This window comes from Triturus cristatus, chromosome 11, assembly GCF_964204655.1.
Source record: "Triturus cristatus chromosome 11, aTriCri1.1, whole genome shotgun sequence".
Classification (NCBI taxonomy): Eukaryota; Metazoa; Chordata; class Amphibia; order Caudata; family Salamandridae; genus Triturus; species Triturus cristatus.
The window spans coordinates 317280600-317302469 of NC_140594.1; the positions used below are offsets into that span (position 1 = coordinate 317280600).

The 21870-nt window shown below is 45.5% G+C and overlaps 1 protein-coding gene across 4 annotated transcripts in view; it reads right to left on the minus strand.

The window, feature by feature from the left end:
* Nucleotides 1-21870, minus strand: part of NOS1 (nitric oxide synthase 1) — a 1315983-nt gene that overhangs the window by 374548 nt on the left and 919565 nt on the right. For all 4 annotated transcript variants that reach the window (XM_085636289.1, XM_085636287.1, XM_085636288.1 and 1 more), the window contains one exon: nt 10314-10440. In XM_085636289.1, coding sequence (XP_085492415.1) covers nt 10314-10440 — 127 coding nt within the window. The remainder of the gene's footprint in view (nt 1-10313; nt 10441-21870) is intronic.

Below are 21870 nucleotides of genomic sequence, written 5' to 3' on the forward strand. Positions count from 1 at the left end.
GGGCACTGTGGGTATGCTGCTACCAACATTGCTGGACTCTGCCTGCCTCGCTCTTATGTTCAGTTCTCTGAGGCTCCTTTCCTGAGCCATATTTCTCTCCTCCGCCTCCATCCAAGACACTTTCAGTCTCAGCCTTCTTTTGCTCTGCCTCAATGGCCAGTTTTTTCCCATTTTTAACTGGGCCATCTGTAGCCTCAACTCTCTTTCTGCCTTCCTGTCTACTAGCTCCTCTGGGGACAGGCCTTGAGAAGACACTGCTCTCTTCTCTGGCAGAGAGCTCCAGCCCGTGGAGACAAGTCATCCTCCTCAGATGGCTGCTTCATCTAAGGACCCCCATCCAGACCCTGCTCTAGCCCCTCCACATTATCGTTTCCATCCTGGTTATCTGTTCTGAATGGCAACTGGTGGGTCTCTGCCCATGCCCTCAGAACCTTTTGGAGCTCCTCCTTCCTGGTGCTCCTTTTGTCGGGCAGCCCCCTCTCCTTACAAAATTCCCTAGCTCAGACACAGTGTAGCTCTCCAGATTGAGGAGCTAAAATTCCATTCTTGCAGATTGTTAGACTTGGCATCTTTTGGCGTGTTTCCCATGAGTTTTTTGCTTTCTGACCTCCCTGTTTTGACTCTTTTGTTGGTGGCTTAGTGTTACTGCGCACTTTTCTTACTGCTGATCACCGGTAAAAGGCAAGTGCTCCTGTGGTAAAATGTGTTATGGATTGGTGTTTCCATGATTGGCCTATTTGATTTATGCGTCAGTCCCTAGTAAAGTGCACTGGGTGTGCCAGGGCCTGTAAATCAAATGCTGTTAGTGGGCTGCAGCACTGGATTGTGCCACCCACACAAACAGCCCGTAAATGTAACTCTTGACTGCCATTGCAGAGCCTGTGTGCAGTTTGGTACTGCCATGGCGACTTGGCAAGTGCACCCACTTGCCAGGCCCTAACCTTCCCTTTTCTTACATGTCAGTCCCCCCTAAGGTAGGCCCAAGGTACCCCTGTGGGCAGGGTGCAGTGTATGTGAAAGGTAGGACATGCCCTGGTGTGTGTAGCATGTCCTGATAGTGAATTACTGCACATTTCATTTTTCACTATTGCAAAGCTAACTGTTCCCCATAGGACAGAATGGGGAGTTTGTTTATAACATCTTAACATAAGTGGCTCTGGATAGTCTAGGTGGGTCCGGAAAGGGCTGAATAGACCTGGGCTGCAATTAGAGTAGGGGGAGGACATTTCCTTGCACCTGAATGGGCCTAATCTGCCTCTGACAATGCCGTCTCCACCTCCTGCCAGAAAGCCACACCAGAGAGGGCAGAACTGAGAGCACAAAGGATTTTGTGGTATAAATATTGGGGCCCAAACTCCTGAACTTTAGAACTCTTTTGGACCAAGAAGACTGCCAAGAAGAAGAGCTGTAGAAGCTGTGAGGAGGAACTACCACTTTGCTGTGTGCTTTGCTGTGTTGGCCTGCAGTGGCTGCTTCTGTCTTGGGCAGTGAAATGACTGGAATGAACTTTCTGCAATCTACTTTTGTGTGTTTCTCCAAGGGTTTGAGGTAGAGTTTGCCCCCTGTTCAAGAAGTCTCAGGAACAGCAAAGACTTCAAGCTCTTCTGCCCTCAGAACTGGGGACTGTGTGTTTTGTGCTGCAACAGAAGAAAAAGCAACCAGATGCCGTCTACGACGCCGCTGCTGACTCCGTGTCCTGAATGCACCGCAGAGGGCATCACGACCCTGGTCTCACCGACGACGCCTGCTGACGCAGCCACCGAGCCGCTGTTGGCACTGCACTCTGCACCACCTCACTTCACGACGTCACCTTGACCTCCCTGACGACACTCCGCGACGAAATTGACACCGCTGCTTGCACCGTGGTTCAAGGGCCCTGCTCGTAAAGTTACACAATGCATCGCCCTCGTCCCGCACCACAGCCTTGGCCTACCGATGCCGGTGCCATTGACTCCAGTTCGTCAGCCGACGACACCGCTTCAGCAACGACCACGCTGCTTGCACGGAGACCTGTCAGCACCGCGACGAGCACCACATTCACTTCACACTGCGACCCTGGTCTCACCGACGCCGCCATCTGATGCCGCCACTGAGCCGCTGCTCACACCACCACCTGAGGGCACTGCATGCCGCACCGCTGCACTTCGCACCATGGCACCCGACACCTGCCGACACCAGCGCTCCTGACTTCAACAGAGAGGAGTTCGATCAGCAACGTGTGTGACTTCAAAGGCCCCGACGACTCCTGCACCAACCTCTGGAACAGACGCCTGCAGACGCCGTGCTTTCGGAAGCTCAACAAGAGGTCGCCGACGCCCCGCATTACTAAAAAGGTACTGTTTGCGGGTCTTCCCGACACCGTAGTTGGCCTGCGATGCCGCAGTGAGCCAGAACTGTTTGGATTTGTTTATTCACGAGCCGTGATAGCCCCAGAGGTAGCTATCGACTTCAAGGAACTGTTTTTCAAGGTTATTTTGATAACTGAAAATTTCTAAGTACTGTACTGTGGATTATTGTTTTTGGTCTTGTCGTGGGTATATAAAAATATTGGGTATTTTTCTAAACTGGTGTGGTGTCCTTTTGTAGTGCTTACACTGTATTACTGTTGGTTATGTGTAAATGCTTTACACACTGCCTCCAAGATAAGCCTGACTGCTCGTGCCATGCTACCAAGGGGGTGAGCAGCAGTTATTTTAGGAATGTAACTCCCTTATACTGACTAGGAAGAAGGGTCCCTATTTGGACAAAGGTACCTACCTCTGCCAACTAGAGACCCCCATTTCTAACACAGATTTAGCCACAGACACAAATAGTCAGGTAGGGTAAAGGTGAATTCAGAAAACAAGCAAAAAGGCTGATCAAGGAGAACTGTAAAACTCAATTTTGTTTCAGATGATTTATCTGGGATTATCAGTATGACACAAAATCACTGTATGGCACTTCATGTACACAAGTTCAATCCTCACCACTGATCACCAATGTAAGAAATTGGGTTATTGGTTGAGGGGGTTAAAACCCCACTCAAGCAGCAAGCACAATCCTGGTCAGGGTGAAGTCACAAGCAAACCCCAAATTAACCTGTGCTGAACCCTCTGGTAGCTTGGCGCAAGGCAGTCAGGCTTAATTTAGAGGCAATGTGTAAAGTGTTTGTGTAACAATTCAAACAGTAATAAAGTGCAATCACAACTTAATAATAATGCAATATCAAATTATAAAAATAGAGTGGAAATTAATAAATACAACAAGACCAAAATGACAACAATACAATCAGTAGAACCGGTGATGTGCATTTTTCAAGATTTAAGTGAAAATCGTGCCAGAAAGCACAAAGCGTCAACTGTGGTTATCTGGCGCACTGGACCAGGACAAAGTCACAAGTTCAGGCTGACTGAGATAGAGCATGAGCTGGCTACAGGCACCCACTTAGGTCTGCTGAACACCGTACTCTAATCCTGTTTGCAAAGAGATGCGGAGTCCCGCCTAGAGGATGCGCCACGCAGCAAAGGCATTGCAAGGTTTGGGCGAGGAGATGCATCGTGCAGCTGCGGTTCCAGGGAGCTTCAAAGTGAGGTGCGGTGTCCCCTTGAATGGACATGCATTGCACAATGGCGGTTCCGATGGGCTGTGTTGGGTGAGGAAATGTTCTTATGAGCAGATGCGTCGTGCAGTGGAGTTTCTGATGGGCAGCGATGGGTGATGCATCGAGCAGTAGAGGCTTCTAAATCCACAGATGGCCCATCAGATCCACTTTTAAGGGCCCAGGACTAGGGTGGCACCACTTAGGAGGGCAGGACTCACAGATGGCACAGTCCATGTGCTAAATTCACAATTTGAGGAAGTCTCTTCTGTCCTTGAGGTTTCTGATCAGGCTTCTGATCAGGAGGCTTCTCAACTAGCCCTTGGAGTCACTCTGGGGTCCTGGGTTTAAAGGTGCAGGTCCAATCCTTCTCACCCAGATAAGAGGGCAGCAGGTCAGCACAGCATGGCAGCAGTCCTTCATAGCAGCAGTCATTTCAGCAGCACAGCAGTCCTTCTTCCTGGTAGAGTCCACAGGCACATAAGTGTACTGAAGAGTTGCATCTAAGGGTTCAATATTTATAACTGGTGCCTACTTTGAAGTAGGGAAAGCTTCTAGAGGTTTCCATTCTCCCCTTCTCCCCTGAGGTGTCAGGCATCCCCTTCCTCCATGTCCTGTCCCCAGCTTGTCTGGGGTCTCATAAGACGAGTGTTCAGGCAGAGCCTTTGTGATGTGCAAGTGATGTAGGACACAGCTCCTCCCACTTGTTAACTCAGAGTGGTCCATCCTGCTAATACTTAGCTTTTCCTTTGTCTCTGGGATCAATGCAAAAAGACCAACTGCCCGCTACACATAGTCATGTGACCCAGAAACAATTGCAGACACCAAATAGTTAGGATAAGAAAAAGGCCAACTTTCTAAAATTGGCATTTCCAGAATTGTGACCAAAAATCCAACCTTATCATTAAAGAGGGCTCTTATTTACAATTCTTTAGACACCAAACTCGATAAGTCTACCTTCTCAAAATTGGAAGTTATGAAGTATTACATTTAATAAGGTAACCCAATATTATCCTATGGGGGAGGTAGGCCTCACTGTAGTGAAAATACACACTTTAGAGTTTTTCACTACCAGGACATGTAAAACTTAAAAATACATGTCTAACTTTTTAAATACACTCCAAACTGCCCTTTGGGCTGCATAGGGCCTACCCTAGGGGTGACATATGTACTAAAAATTGAGGTTTGGGCCTGACAAGAGGTTACGTTGTCAGGTCAAAAAGACGGTTTAAAACTGCACACACAGGCTGCAATGGCAGGCCTGAGACATGTTTAAAAGACTACTTAAGTGGGTGGCACAATCATTGTTACTTGAAAACTAGTGCCATTTAACTTCGAGGCCTTGGGTAGACAGAGTACCACCTTACTAGGGACTTACAGCATTAAATAGGCCTACTGGGTGTAAGCCAATTTTACCATGTTTAAAGGAGAGAGTACAAGCAGTTCAGCACTGGTTCGCAGTGGTAAAGTGTACAGATTCCTAAAGCCAGCAAAACCGATGTCAGAAAACAGGAGGGTTCAGACCTGCCAACTTTTGGAGCTTTTTCACCCTGTGAGAGGGGGAGGGGCCTTGAAGGGGGCAGGGCTTAGTGTTGAGCACAGATCGAGGCACTTTTACATTCACTGCCTCTGAGATCCCACCTCCTTACCTTCACTCCATTTTAAACCGTGTAACACCAACAACAAAGCTGTTGAGGCTGCCACTGATGTCCTGGGGAGGTTTAACGCCTTGTAATGGTCATCAGATGTTCAAAACCTCAAAACAATTAGCTGTAAACCTGCTCTCTGCAGAGGTGTCCAGCTAGTTGTGTGCACACTGTGTGATATTGGCTCCTCCGTGTGAGAATGTGTGAAGGGAGCTGACATTGTGTGACATACGGTGGTGCTGTGTGATTTGGAAGGTCTGAGGGTTGAAGGCAAATAGTTAGAGGGGAACCACACCAAGGATAATAGGTGTAACACGTACCTAAAGATCTAACTTCTTTGTGGCACAGTTGGTGCCTACCTATTCATGCAGGTAAAGCTATGCATCATGGAGTGAGCTCCAGAAAGTGGTTTCTCCTCTACATATTTAGCCTGACTCAGCCAGCACCTTCAGGTCTAAGGCAAGCCTAGGGTTACCACTTTGCTCAGAAAGAAAATAGCATTTGATTTTGTGTAAAATGTTCAGTATTCTTTTGCAGTATGACAATTATCCCTCGGCTTACTTTAATAATCATTTTTAGCTTAGACAGCTTGCACTTACTTCAAATGACTTCATCATGGGTTTACTGTTTTAGGTTTACATTTCAAAAAGTAAAAATACCAGATTTGACTACTGTTCTCCATTTTATTTACTGGCATTGTCATACACTTACAGGCCAGGCTTATAAAATACCAGACAGGTGGCAAGCAGAGAGGCAGCAACCATTTGGCGAGATGCAGTGAAAAAGCACAGCGTTGTGTCAACTTTAACCACTCTTCCAATATCTTCTTCGAATAGGCAGCGAACGCCAGACCTTAGCTGGCTGTTGCCATGGACCAGCCGTTCTTAATCTTTTGACTTCTGTGGATCCCCAGTGAATCAATACTGGAATCCGGAGTCCAGGGCACAAGTCCTAAAAAAAGAAGTGCGGGGACTAACCAAGTTAGGTAGTATGCAAGGGAAAGCATGATGTGTGCCATAACAGTGCATGATGTATCGGTGTGACACTGCACGTGACATCACAGAAAGTGACATAAGAAGTGACATCAGATATTAGGACCTCACACACGTTTATTCAGGTATATCATGAGTACATGTAAGCGCATTTTTTAGTTTTAACAAATGAGATTTTGCGTTGGGGTTGTGCCAGAAAAGTGACACAATCCGGATGCAAAATCTGGACCTCAACTACTAAGTTTTTTTTTTTTTAATGTGCCACAAAGATATTGGCAACAAGGAAAAGCATGGCAGTAGATCTGTTCTGCTTAATTGGTTGCAAAGTCTGCATTTTAGAATATTTGATTGGGTTAGGGCATCTGCTGCACAGGTGCCCAGTAAATTTGAGGGAATAGTAATAAACGTGATATAACTCTGGAGGTGAACGCATTTGTGGGAGAGATCTGTGTTTTGTGAAGTCCCAGATTTGAATCAAAGTAGCATAGAAGGTTAATGTGTCTCCTGCTAAGCACATCATGTAACATGCAGATGACAGATATTTATTTTATGTAGATAGGTAAATGGGTTACTGCTTTTAACACAGAGATCCTTTTGTTACCTGCAATTCATAAATTGTAATCCTTTTAATATAGCACAGTGAGATATGGACATGTGACTCCAACACCTTGTAACCCTGTCTCATGTTATTCATCTTATACATTGATTTACACACTCATATGATTTATTGTCAATGTATAATGTGTAGTTTGTGTAAAGAGCTCTGACCCCCTGCATTGGGATGCGAAGCGCTATAAAGGAAATAAAACGGTGCTATTGAAATTGTTATTTGTGTAAATACTGAGACAGACCAACATTTCTGACATTCTTACAGTGCATGCACTTACATACAGGGACTGAACAAAGTCAAAAGCATGTCTCTCTTAAGTGCCTGTGAAGCTTTAACAAGCCTTTGTTTCCCCTCTGTTGCATTTACTTTCAAGTGTGAGGCTCCAGGCCACCTCCAGTCAGCATCATCAAACAAAAGGAGCCCTGATGGCCCCTACACTTCAATCTTTATCATCGGGCCCAGCTGGATGTGAAAAAAAAAACCCTCACCACCTGCACAATGCTGCTGGGAATGGAAAGCAGACAACGTACCGGCACTGCTGAACATGTCCCAGTGTCTGAAAATGACACCGGGAAAAGTTCAATATACTTCTGTGGGGCTCAACTTCTTGGCAGGGTGAACGGCGTCCACCCCCTGAAAGCTTTGGACCCCCAGCGTAAGCAATTTCTATGATTTGAACTTCAAAACAATACACAAAAATACACCAACAAGTATGCACCAAACAAATGCTCAAATATCGAAATATTTTGTCTAATTCTCAATCAAATATAGAAAAAGTTTGCACATTTTCAATTTTGCTTCTTTATTTGTATATGCTTTACTAATTTCAGTGAATTCGTTTTAATATCATTTAGTTTGTTAACATAGTTGTTTACCTGCTGAGTAGGACTTGCTGACCCCTAGAGGTGCTCGCTCAGTCCACATGTAAAGAACCACTGCCACAGACTGACCCGAATGGTGTAGGGGGGTGCAATAGGTCCTTATGTTAGAAAATTAATTGTCCCCTAAAACCTCTAGTAGAATAGTTTTTTTTAAAAAGCCTTAACACGGCTGCAGTGGGCCCTTTAGCCCCATGTCACCGACCTATGCAGCACTACTAACAGCTACAACTCTTTCCGACCCAGTGACCCACGAGCTGCTTCAAAGACTTGCGTGACACATGTTAAACCAAAAGCAATTGAACAGACAACTGCGTTGGATAGCTGCTCAGAGGAGGAGTGGGCTCGGATCAGGAGGACCCTGAAGCGTGGGCTGGTACTACACACCAATGAGGCGTGCAGAGCTCCCGGATAATCCGCGAGATGAAAGGGGCAGGCCTCGGCTCCGTGGCCAACGCACTAATGGCGGATTACCACAGCGAGATGGAGCCCCTAATACTGTCGAGAGAGGGATACACACGCCGGAAGGAGCTTAACTCAGGGGGGCAGAGTGAACCGAGCCATCTGGGCCAGGGAATCCCCGCCGGTCGGAGATAGTAGATAAGTTCACCGCGCGCTCCGTGCGTCCACGTGGCCGGAGCCTGCGCGAAGCATCTTACTTCAGAGGTTGAGCGTCGCAGCGCATTGAGCTCGTGCGTGCCACCACGGATGCGTTGTGCCGTCAGGCCGAGCTTGCTATGAGAGAGCACGCAAATGGCAATGCAAAAATATCTTCTGTCAAGAAGAGCGGATGGGGGGGAGGGGGGGGGTAGGTCTTGTAGCGCCCAATGTAAGAATGCCATGATGTTTCGGCTGTTTACCTAATTCCTCTCAACTTGATTGTGATTTGGTGCACAAGTTAAGGTGAGATCGAATGATGGGTGTGGGTGTGGAGGGAGAAGTTAGTGGTTTTGGAGGATGGAGAAGGGTTTTCAGGAAGGATCGTCCCCTTGAACTTTATGGAAAGTATCAGACTAGTTCGGAGGATGATGATTAGTGCAAGGTGGTCGACACCCTTCCAATGCAGGTGACCTGGGGGTACTTTCATCACTACGACCAATGGGTGCAGTCTCTGGTGATGTGTCCACTCAATGTCCGTCTGTCCATGTACGTTGCCCTGCAATGCTGTGCTGGACTTTGTCCTCTGCGTTTTCAAAGTTCACTGAGAAACGTTCAACGTTGAGGAGGAAGGCTCTCTCTTCCATCTGATTCATAGACTTCAGCATGCATAGAGTGACACATAGTTGTCCATAGGTAGGTGTTCTTGAGGTAGGTTTGTAGCATTCTGTCTCTCGGAAACCTGTTATCACACTAGCCTCAAAGTGCTAAATATTTCCTGTTCAATCAGCTTACTGAAGTTTTCATACAACACCTCGCCTGAAATGGCGGAAATTCCCAGAAACAACACTTAATTACCCAACACGTCCAGGGAGACGCGTTACAGCTGAGCATTTAATATTGATTTCAACAGTGTTCTACATATCTGAACCAGGGCGCTGTAAACATAAATACAGCTCTTTTACCATGACGTTTCGTAGCAGGGATGCCTGCCCCATCTCTTCTATTGGGTACTTTACCGTGTCTCCCATCCAGGGCCTTTAGGAGTAAGTTTGTGTATTTGGCGCTAAACAAGCTTCTAATAATGCGGATTTGTTTGCTTATGGTACATCCAAATGGCTGTTCCGGAATCATCTGTACATCTGTTCAGCTGCTCATCTACAGAGCGCAAGGGCTGCTGGAGAAAATAGGAGGACCCCCAAATAATACCCCTTCTGCTTTCCACCCTTTTCCTGAAGGTTGTAGGCTGAGGGCTGTCATTCTCATTTTTGAGGTACAGCTTGGCCTCTACTGATTTTCCCGGCAAAAGTACAGCAACCCAAGTAATGTGGTGCCCTTACACAGTCCTGGTCCTCTGAGACTTCCTGTGTGAGTGTATTTGGATATCGCCTGTAAATTTGGGCTAGTTGGCGACTTGAGACCGCTGTCCTTTGACAGGTTTACAAAGGGATTAACGCCGTCTGCCACAGCAGCATGCGGCGGATTCTGTGCGTGCTCAACACCGCTGCCCTTTGGCATTCCGTTTTACAAAGGGATTAAATTGGTTAGTGACTGCAACATCCAACAGTTCCTGTGTGTGCTTGACACTGCTATTCTTTGGTATTCAGGTTTACAAAGTGATTAACCTGCTTTCCCTGTGCAATGGTACCTGAGCTCTGGGATACCACTAGTGAATTACAACATCTGCCATGTATAATGCCCAGTAACCACTGACTTTCACAGGATGGAGAAAGTTCACCTCCCTTAGGCGAATGAGTCCTCTGTGGAAGGCAGTGTCATGTCAGGGCTGGGATGGAGGCCTCCTAGGAGGTAAATCCATGTACCCCGACTGTGCCTGCAGAAACTTCTGCGCCCGGAGAAAGCACTTTTCCTGCCTGGTGCGCGATCTTTATAGATTGCATTAGATTGGGCAGCCCATACCTTTACCGTGAGAAGCCTGAAGGGACACCCAAGGGAAGGGTATTGCCAAGGAGTTTCCTGAGACCTATCGACATAGCAGGCACAGCCACTTACCTGCTCACTCTCAAGGTAGGGGTTATTTAGCACGACTGGCATGTTGTTATTCCTCCAGAGGTCATTGAAGACCCGGTCATTCTCCGCCCCCTGCGGCGTGGCCTTCTGCGATTTGTCATCCATTTCGCTGAAACAGACAAGAACTTAGTTAATCATATTGGACGGTCTCCCCTCATATACACCCAGATGCAGATTATCCTTGCCTCAGATATTTTATGCAGGTTGTAATTTATTCTTAGTAAATTATTACGATAGAATGACAACAAAGAAAGTCAAACACTTCAGCCTTCTTCCTTTCGGCCCCATTGGGCAATAAACACAGGGAAACCGTCTGCAATGAACCAACCTACCAGTATCCTAAGAAGGGTACAACTGATTAATGCACTCGGTCACTTCTGCAAGCGAGTAATTTTCCCAAGTCTAGGATATATAGTCTACGCATGTATGAAACCTTGGGAGGAAGAACAGAATTGAAACTATGAAAGCATTCTCACACATCACATGCTGGCAAACACAGAAGTAGGAATTAGGTCCACTTCTAGGGTTATGTGAGGATAATTTAAAAATATTTGCAATGGTTTTGATTGTAAACATGAAAATATATGGTGCCCATATTTTAAAATATGATTGACATAGCCTAGCTCAAAAGTATTAAGATGTTTTTGCATCAGAACCTTTGCTTCTTTTCTTGCCAATTGGTTTCTTTTCTTTGTCCAACAAAGCACAACCATAGCTCATGCCTCTGAAATGTGTCTGCCAAACGTTTGACTTTGCCAATGCTTGCTGTAATTGCTAAACAGCATCAGCAAAAAGAAAACCAGCATTGGTAAATGCCTCAGGTTTTTCCTATGTGATTAATAACACGTTTTTGTTGGTTATAAATTTGAGCTTTTTGAGAAGTTGTACAACATAAGTTACTGAAACTTTATAAAAGTGTTATGACTTGTTTATTGAGAAAGGCAATATGGGCAGTAACAGCATTTTTCCTTCACTCATGGATTTGCTGCATTTTCCATCAGATGCATAATCTGCAGAATAAAAAAAAAAAAAAGGTTCTTGCCCAAACAGTTCAAAGTTACTAAAAATGTGGTAATGTGCAGTGGAATGCCATTTGCAAAGGTTGCCTGGTCACGTTTGTTGCTTATTGCTATATTTGGGTGTTGTACTGGTACTAAATGAGCTGCGACCTATGTCCGGCCAGTGCTAACAAGTGCTGTGGTCAGCGCTAGTTTAGACATGGACACCTCCTCCAGCAGGCACATGCATCCTTGCTACACCTCTGCATGATGTGCTTAAAGCGCCCTCCATCAGACAGCTGAAGAAAGCAAGGCTCGGAGTAAGAGTTTAATGGCTCGGATGTGGTGTGACAGCCAGAGCTGCCAACTTTGGAGCTGGGAAACCAGGTTTGAGTCTCTGCATCGGCTCAACATCTTATGATTCTGGGCAAATTACTTACTCTCCCATTGCCTCCCAAAAAATGTCATGTATCTTCGTGAAATTTAACTGGTGCTCAAATAAAGAGCTCCAATACCTTCAAGTCCATCATGCGGTCTAAAAAAACTAGAGTGCAACATTGCTCACAGACTTGTGCGCAATCATGCAACTTTTAGTAAATGTAAGCGCTAGCCTTTAATGTATGTATGATTATGCTCCCTATAAATAATAACATCATAATGCATGCTTCAAATGTATGCTTACAGAAAGCAAATAAATCAAGCGTGTGATTTCCTAACAAATTTATGCAGCTTGCCAGCAAGCTTTAAACAACTCTATTTTATTTGAAAGGAGTCAGAGCCCCAAAAGCGTATAAAAGCACAGACATTAGAAGCACAGTTCCAAATAAGGTGCACTAGTAAAGGCCACATGTTTTTGGTTTTGTTGTATTTACCTTTTTTTGTATAGCATGAACTCCACCCGAAGGTACAGGAGCGCTTTTACATGAGCCCCTGTCAGGTTACACAAACACACATTTTTAATTGATGGCACAGGGAGATTAAGTAATTTGACCAAAAAGACAGGATATTGAGCCTGCACTGAGACTTTAACCTGGTTTCCGAGTTTTAAAGTTGTCAGCTTTGGATGTGCAACCATGCAACCCTTATTTAATCTAGGCGGTAGCTTTTAGTATATGTGTGATCCTGCTCTCCATTTGCAAAAATGTTTGCATTTCCTCTTGTTTAAAATGTTAACTGATGCCTGTAGGTTTACCTTTAAGACCTGTATGTATGTGCACAGAAAATAGATAAAGCATAAAGGTGTCAACACCACGTGCACAAAACACACAAAGATGAATTTTAAAGACTACGATGCCAAAGGCAGCAAAGATGAATTTTAAAGACTACGATGCCAAAGGCACACAAAGATGAATTTTAAACAAATGCATGTTGGCAGAGTAAGTGAATAAATGCCCTAAATAAATGTGTACTAACCCAAAAAACGAATATGTAAATAATTGCCGTAGAAGTAAAAAAGCACGCTTTAAATGAGTGCAGTCTGGGAAAGTTAACTAGATGTTGGACTAAGTAATAAAAGTGTAAGAAATAAGGGTAGCTATTGAAATTTCAGTTTTCATGTGCGACACAGTTGGGCACTGTTGCGTTAAACAGCATATTTTATTGGAATTTCTGTGTGGGATTTTTAAAATTAAAGTATTTACTATATCGCTGTTTGTACCGCGCTCCTGCCATTCAAAAGTGCTGGTAATAACAACTACTCATTTGAGCATTTTTACATGAGCCCTAGTTCCGTTACACAAAGACAATTTGTTTTGGTAGGTACAGGGAGATTAAGTGAATTGCCCAAATATATAGGATGCAATGCCAGCGTTGAAACATGAACCAGTTTCCTAAGTTCCCAAGTTGGCAGATGAAGACAACAGTAATGTGCGACACAGTTTAAACAAAAATGAGCAGGCCGATGAGCCAAAGTACCTAAGCAAATTTGTGCATGCCGTAAAAGTTAAAAGTCCAAATAAGTAATAAACATATCGTAAAATGTAAGAAATGGAGAGGGAAGTTATGTGCGACACGGTTTGAAGGCAAATAAGCAAGTTGGGAAAGGTAAAAGACGAAATAAGTATGAAACATATTGGAGAATGAAACAAATGGAGACGGCAGTGATGTGCGACACGGTTTCACTCTAAAATGAGCAAGCCACGAAAGTTATAAGCTGAAAGAAGTTAAAAGCCTAAAAAAAGAATGAAACAGTTCAGACAATCAAAGAAATGGATTCAGCAGTGCTGGCAGGGAAAGTAAACAAAATGTCTGTTACGGTTAAATGCAGCCAGGGAAAGTAATGCCAAAAAAAAAGTTCCGCACAAAAGTGCATTAACACAGTACTTCAGCAACAGTAACAAATAAGATACCCTTTTAAGATATATTGAATACAAGAGATTTTGCAAACAGTCAAAATCTAAAAAGTGATTGTCGTCATCAGCAAATCAAAAAAAATGCAAAGTGGCTAGACCTAGCGTGATGCAATATAGGCGCACACGCCTCACTGTGCATTTGCTTGGCTGTGGAGGTAATTTTTTTGTTTTTATTCACCGTTCCAAGAAGGCCAATAACCATGTTGGAGTGCTAAATTAAAAAATATAATCACCATGTGAAAGTGTATTAAAGAGAAAAGAGTGATCCAGTAGCATATTGCAGCTGCTTGGGTGTCCATAAAAAAGCAATGAGATGGTTGGTGCTAGGGAGCAACTCGACACTGCTGCGTGGCAGGCAGGAATAGTGAGCAGCAAGAAGTAGGGGAGTAACAGAGAATCTGACGGGTGAGGGGGTAGAAAGAAAATAAACAAAAAAAAGCCATGTCAAATGCAACGGGGAGGGTCCAGGGAAGTAAATAACTAAGTGTGAGTCAGGAAAACTGGGAATATGGTCGGGTGGGGATGTTATGGCAGAAGCAGTACATGTAGGAGAGAGCATGAAAACATTCTGATGGAAGTGCTAAACGACAATGTGGCTCCCTGATGTCAGCCGTGGAAGGCTATGTATCGTCCAATCAAACGGATGATAAAAAAAGCTATGCTGAAGAGGATGGACAAACTAAAAAAGATGAAGGAAAGCCATTGGCTAGAAGCAAGCAAATACGATTGATAAGAAAGCCAATCAATGATAATCAGTGGCTCAAAACCCCCTTTAAAGTATTGGTATTGTATACAGTATGTCTTTTGACAATAGGTGAATCTGAATAAGGAAGGGCACTCTTTTTCAAATGTAACTGAAATAATAAGAAAACACTTGTTAGAAATGGTGGAGTTCTCTAGTTGGTAGAGGTATGTGCTTTTGTCCAAGTAGGGACCCTTGCTTCTAGTCGGGGTAAGGGGGATACACACTCTAGATAACCCCTGCTCACCGCCTTGGTAGCTTGGCACGAGCAAACAGGCTTATCCCAAAGGCAATGTGTAAAGTAGTTGTACTCAAAACACACAGTAATACAGTGATAATACCACAAATGGACACCACACCAGATAGCCTTTCAATAGTGAAAAACAAAATTGCAGTATTTCACTATCAGGACATGTCACACACACAAACTGGAGCGGTGCTGCCAGACACCAGAACTAGCGGAATGCTTGTTACTGCAGTTTCCCCCTAGTTCACCTGACACTTTGGGATCCCGCTCAGGGCAAGGCCTCCCGGTACAGATTAGGCCCCCCTTTTGGTGTCCACTCATGAAACCAACCAGGCCCTGGGGTTGGAGTTTTGGCACCTTGGGACACAGTTCAGTCCCACTCCTTCTCCTCTGAGACAGGGCGTGTGACCCTACACCACTCCCACTACACTGGGACCTATCTGGGCTACCACAACCTCCCCTACCTCACTTGGTTGGGGAAAACCTGAGCCACCCCCTTCAGGATCACTCCCAAAAGCTTCTTCACACTCTCTGCAATCCACCAAAAGGTCTGCCTCCAGTGCAAGCACCCTGGGTTCAGAGAACTCACACTCCACCAGTTGTGGGCATAGCTCTGGAAAACACAGACTTAAAATATGCTCTCAACAATCGAATCACACAGCCCCACACAAGCGTTGACCATGCTCCTCTTAGCCTCACCATCCAGGGCCTCACACCACCCTCCTGAGACTGGCAAGACAGTGTCTGACTGTTTCTGTCCCTCAAACACTCTTCCGTGCGGTCCCCACTCACATGTACCAGGACTTCTGCCATGGGGAACCCCTCTCCCTGAACCTCTCATCTAGAGTCAGTAGAGTGTCCCTCCCACCACTAGGAATATGAACCCTTGTGCCAGTTCCCCAATCCATCTCTGAGACACTGAGCACCACTGCAGCCACCTCATAACCCTGAACCCCTTTGTGTATGTCAACCCTCTCATTCAAGTCAGGCGCCACATCTCTGGGTGTGTGTACTTCTCCCTCAGCACTAGACACTACATTTTTGCTGCCAACATCTGAGCTGGACTCAAACCACAACCCAGCCAAGCCCAATTCATGAGCAGCACACATTCCCTTTTCAGCTAAGGCTCTCTCTATCTCCTTGCACTCCCGATCCAGCTGTCTCAGCCTCCGGTCTCACAAGTGTGGTTCTGATTCCTTTCTCACGAGCCAATCTTCCCCACAATGTTCCCTTCTCAGGGCCACTGCGCTCTAGATATTCTGACTGGGGATCTCCCCCTCAGATTCCTCCTCAGAGTCATCTGACAGTGTTGCTTCCCAGCGTGGTACTTCATAGCTACACAGGGCTGCCTCTGGATCCTGCCTTTTAGATCTCCTCTTCACAGGTAGGTCCCTCTCCTTGCAAAAGACTTTAAGTTTCCTCATTGTGTAGGTGTACAAGTGCCAAACGTTGATCTCCATTTTGACAAGGCCCCACAGGTGCAACCATTAACCAGTGTTCCACCCACCAAATTCAGAAGGGAAACAGGGAAAAATAGTATTTGGTCGCGTAATGGTCTGCACTAGTCCTGTGATGTACACCAATCACTGTGGGTCAAGTACAAAAACAAGTTCAAATCCTCACCACTTACCACCAATATTAGAAATGGGGGTCTCTAATTGGCAGAGGTAACTTCTGCCTAAGGGTACCTTTGTCCAAATAGTGACCCTTGCTTCTAGTCAGGATAAGGGGGATACACACTTTAGATAACCCCTGTTCACCCCATGGGTAGCTTGGCACGAGCAGACAGGCTTATCCCAAAAGCAATCTGTGAAGTATTTGTACTCAAAACACACAGTAATACAATGAGAACACCACAAATGGACACCACATCAGTTTAGAAAAATAAGTATCTGTATCTAAACTCAACAAGACCAAAACAACAAAAATCCAACATACATGTAATAAGAATATGACTTTTCAAAAGGTTTCAAGCAACTGGGTACATAGAAAACTATGGATGTGTGATTCTACTCAAAGAACCTGTAGATGCATCAAAATGCACAAGGCCAAACAGCCGCAGAGATGGGAAGCGTCGAGAAACAAAGAGATGCGTTGGTTCCCGAGTCCTTGGGGAGGCGAAATGACAGCTCTGCTGCACGCAGGAGAACTGATGCGTTGAATCTGTACTGTATGGGAAAGTGATGCGTCGACTTCAAGACGGTTCTGGGCCGCGGGTGATACGTCGGGAAAATTTGCCGCACTGGTGCAATGTGTGGAAATCAATGATACGTCAGCGATCGATACAGCAGGGAGAAGCGGCGCTGCACCAGTTTCTTCAGCTGCGTTCCCACAATGCATCAGTTTTTGCAGCCGCAACAGGCACTGCGTCGACTCAGCAGCGGTGTGGCGATGCGTGAAGATTCTTCTTGCACGGCGGTGCTGCGTTGAGAAAAACAGCCCCAAGTACAGCGATGCATCGATTTTTTTCAGCTCTTCAGTTTTAGAAAGTAGACATTTTCCTGTTTAATCATTCTGTGTGCCTCTGTTTGTTTGTGGATTAACTGTCTGGTTTTGGAGTGACAGGCGCTGGGGATGTGCATTCACTGTAGACAGCCACTGGGGGGGTGAGGTGTACCTGGCCCTTCCTGGATTACTCAGAGTTGAGCTGAATGGGGCTTGGCTGCATTTAGAGTAGTGGGTGGAGATTTCCTTGCACTTGAATAGGACCCGGCTCCCTTGCACAATGCGGTCTCCACTCCCTGTGGTCATACTGCACCAGTGAGGACAGAACTGGTTTGGACGGGGCTCAGAGATCCTTGCACAAAGAGAACAAAGACAAAATGGGGTATAAGTAGTAGACCTTAAACCCCAGAACTTTAAGCTACTCTGGAATCAAGAGGAACCCTGCCAAGCTGAAGAGCTGTGAGGAGGAGTACTGCCTCTTTGCTGTGTGCGGTTGGCCTGCAGTTGCTGCCAAGAAAAGGACAAAGACTGGAAATTTGCTGTAAAGCTGTTTGAAGAAGATCTCCAAGGGCCTGTGTGTTCTGGCCTCCTGTTCTGAAGTCTCAGGGACACAAAGACTTCACCCCCAGTTTTCCTGAACTCTGCTGCTGAGATCTTGACCTGCCAGGAGGTGCATGTTCTAGTTCTGGGCTCCTGGAGGTTGTTCCTGCTGTTGGGAGCTGTAACAAACCTGAAGAACTGAGAAAATCGACACATTGCTCTTCTTGCAGCTGTTTTTCCCGATGCAGCACCGCCGTGCGAGAAGAATCTCCACACATCGCTGTGGCGCTGCCACGTCCGACACAGCGCCTGTCGAGCCTTCTAAAACTAATGCATTGTGGGATCGCGGCTAAAGAAACTGCAGCAGCGCCACTTTTCACTGCTTCAGCGTTCACCGACATCCTGGGTTTCCACGCATCGCACCTGTGCTGCAAGTTTTCCAGACGCATCACCCGTGACTCAGGATCGTCATGGAGTTGATGCATCAATTCCCCATACTGTCCAGATTTGATGCATCACTTCTCCTGCTTGCAGCAGAACTGTCGTATCAGCTCCCCAAGCACTAAGTAACAGATGCATCTCTTCGTTTCTCAATGCTGAAGGAAGTGACCCGATTAGGGTCACCTGGGTCACTTGCGACCACTTCTACAAATAAAGAGTCGGTCAGACAGTAAAGAATACAAACCAAGTATATATTTATTCAGATACACTCGAGTGGAGCCCCATCTGCCCAGTCACTCAGGGGGTGCTGCAGAGAGGTCCGACTTCAGCAAACATAGCGATACATTATGTACATTTCAGAACCAAGGGAAACCCGCCCATAATGGAATTTTCCAAGCAGGTGCAACTAACACAAAAAAAGTACAGTATGATGGGTTTCGATTCTGAGGCCGGGCACACAGTATCTCTTACCCAAGGTCATTTTGTCTGTGCCTGCCGCTAGACTGGTGGGAGAACACCTCTATCTAGTGGGAAAGGTATGCGCTAATAAGAACAGTATATCCATTAGCAGAGCAAGACCTAACCATGGAGAAACTAAACTTTCCAAAGCCTGCTTCTTGAGGACGGAATGCGCAGCTAAGGGCATGATTCAAAATGGCGGCTAAACATAAAATGGTGCCACAAATGCTAACTTACATGGAAGAATGCACAAATAAAATAACAAAACATTTATTTCATCAGACCCTCCTTTTAGCATTCGCTAACTAATTTATGGGGGACAAAAAAAACATAACATTCTTATGAAGAAAAGGACATCAATATTCGGAACAAGCCATATACTCAGCATTTGAAATAGAAGCTGCAAGAGATGATGTAGAACCAAAGATGCCCTCGTCAATTTGCATCATTTCATCCACCTGTTTTTGTAACATAACATTTGCATTAGTATCATGAACTGACATTTTCGGCTTGGGAGTAAGGATAGTGACACAATATGAGCCACAAGCTGGGACATTGTATGCAGAGGCAACACATGAAGATACCAGCAACCACATCCAGAAAAGTGAAGATCTTCCAACCCCAGGAGGTATGTTCCAGAACCACCCTGATAGGGTCCCAGTACCCGCCTCTTGGTGTATATCAGACGAGAATCTGTGCAATTTTTGTATAGCTGCATACACGTTGGGAGAGTGATCAGGTATGTAAACACAACAACTGCTGCCAATGATGCGACAAGCCCCACCCCTATCTGCAAGTATGACGTCTAACACCATCCGGTTCTGCAAAGTTACTAATCTCGTAGCCTGAAGCTCAGCAGTGAAGTTTGTCAGTATTCCAGCATTTGCATTACTAACCCCCTCCACAACTCCTGTTAGCCGACAGAGTTGAAGACTATTCGCCATGGGGCCCCAAAAGGGTAGGAGACCCTTTATGGCATCCCCAAACTGTTGTGCGGTGGTATCTGTCTGAACTATATCCTTTGTTTCAACAACCCTTCTAACTCAGGCAAGTATGTACTCCTACGCTGCAGCTGATGATCTTTATGATAATTGGATGGAGCAACATACACAGTGGGAAGGAGAAAAGAGATAACATCTGCCTGACCATCCCCTCGGAAGCCAGGCATGAGCTTGGGATCCACAGACAAAATAACCATTATGGGGTAGGATCAAGGGCAGATTATTAAGCGGTCTCAGTCTGTAGGTGAAATTGCATTTACTCTCCCCCACCTTTACCTCCCCAGTTCCCTGGACACAAAAACTAGCTGTGGTGTTGACGGACACCGGCATCAGTTTATCTTTGGTAATATTGCGAGCTTGGAAGGATTGAAAATGCTCAGAGGTGTTGAACCTTTGGAAATCAGCCATTTCCATTCGAAGCCGTGTTTCGTTCTTCATTCTTTCGTATATGCTCATACAGGACTTTGGGGACAATGTACTAAAGGTCCCCTGTTCTGTCGATCCTGTGGGAGTAAACCCATGATGAAAACTTATATACTCTACCACAGTGCGAGACTCAGCAGGTGTCATAACCAGAGTAGAGTGTTGGAAATGGTAGTGTGCCATAACGAACAATTCAAACCAACCTTCACCGCTACCAATACATGACAATGGCATGGACAACAAATTATTGCTCTTATGAGTAACTGAGGGAAGCAATTCACAAACCCAACAATTAGTTGTATTGGACACATCATGAGCTTGATGCAACAATTGTATAAATACATTGTCTGTGTAAGACTTTCTATGCTCTTCTTGGTGAGTGGCCAAAGTAACAAAAATGTGCTCAGGGGGAATGGTGGTGGTACCCATCAGAGAGTGCACAGGAACTTTCTCCTCCAAGAACCAAAACATTCCAAGTACTGTTGCTAGCACCATCACAACCATTAATATGCTAATTATTTTACTCTTTTTCGAATAACTCTTCGTTAAACGCAGGGGTGTAAATGGCTGTTTCTCCCCAGCCACAGGTCGACCAAAAGGATGCATGATTAGGCAAGAAGAGGAATGCAATGAAAATGATAATAAAGGCAAATGTTCTCAGTGTCCGATTGAGCCTCACTGGTACAAGCTCCTATTGTTCATCAAACGCTGGCACTCTTGAACACCGGCAGTGGAGTTTGCTCAGTCCTAAGCTCAAGATGAATCCCATGAAGATCAGGATAATGTAAGCCCCCCTCCAGGAGAGCACGTGCAACTTATCCTGTCCAATGTCATGAACAGTGCACAAATCTCACTTCACCCTAAACTGGCTCCGTTGGTACTACAGCAAAGTACACCCTGACTTGCACAGTCCATCCCTGTCTAATCTGACTTCTCCTTTTGCACACTATCCCCAAGCCGGGGTCGCAAATTGTACCTGGCAGCCCCAGGCACCGTTTGATCAAGAAACAGTGGCTCCTTTATAGCTCTTATCTCCGGGGGAACCGCTGCATTCAACACGTCATTGTTCTCAGCATCCATTTAGGTCCTCTTTAATTTTGCGTCACTGAAGGGAATGAACCGAGGTACCTTTTCATACTCAGCATCCCCAACACCATCCCTCACCCATTGGTCATAGAGTAAGGGCAGCGGAATCCTGCGACAGTGCGATTCATGAACCCAATTCTTCCGGCCGGCAACTTTCACCGCGGTGCAGGTGACAGGAGGACCTAATCAGGTCCCTTCCAACGGGGCTCCAAACTCTTTTTCCACTGAAAATTGCACACAAGGATCCAATCACCAGGCTGGATGTCGTGTCCGGGCCCCTCTGTTGTATCTGGCAGAGTGTCCCGGATCTGTTGGTGAATAGAACACAAATTTCAGACATTTGTGGGGCGCCCACACACTACCTCGTATGGCAACAATTCTGTCCTAGAATCTGCTGCTGTTCTTGTCGACAAAAGGGCTAATGGTAAAGCATCTGCCACTGTAACCTTGTCGTCTCCTGAATCTTTGCCAATTTCAGTTTGAGAGTACCGTTGTACTTCTTAACCAAACCTGCTGACTGCGGGTAGTTTGCAGCATGAAACTTCTGTTTTACATGCAAACCGTCACAAATTAACTGAGTGACCATGGTATTAAAGTGACTTCCGTTATCACTCCAGATCAAATGGGGCAAACCAAAACGAGGAAAGAACTCCTTCAGGAGTACCTTTGTGGTTATAACAGCTGTATTATCTTTACTGGGTTAAGCCTCAACCCATTTACTGAATGCACAGACAACCACCAACGCATACTTCAAGTTATTGACCCTATCTAAGTCTATATAATTCATCTGGAGAACCTCAAATGGG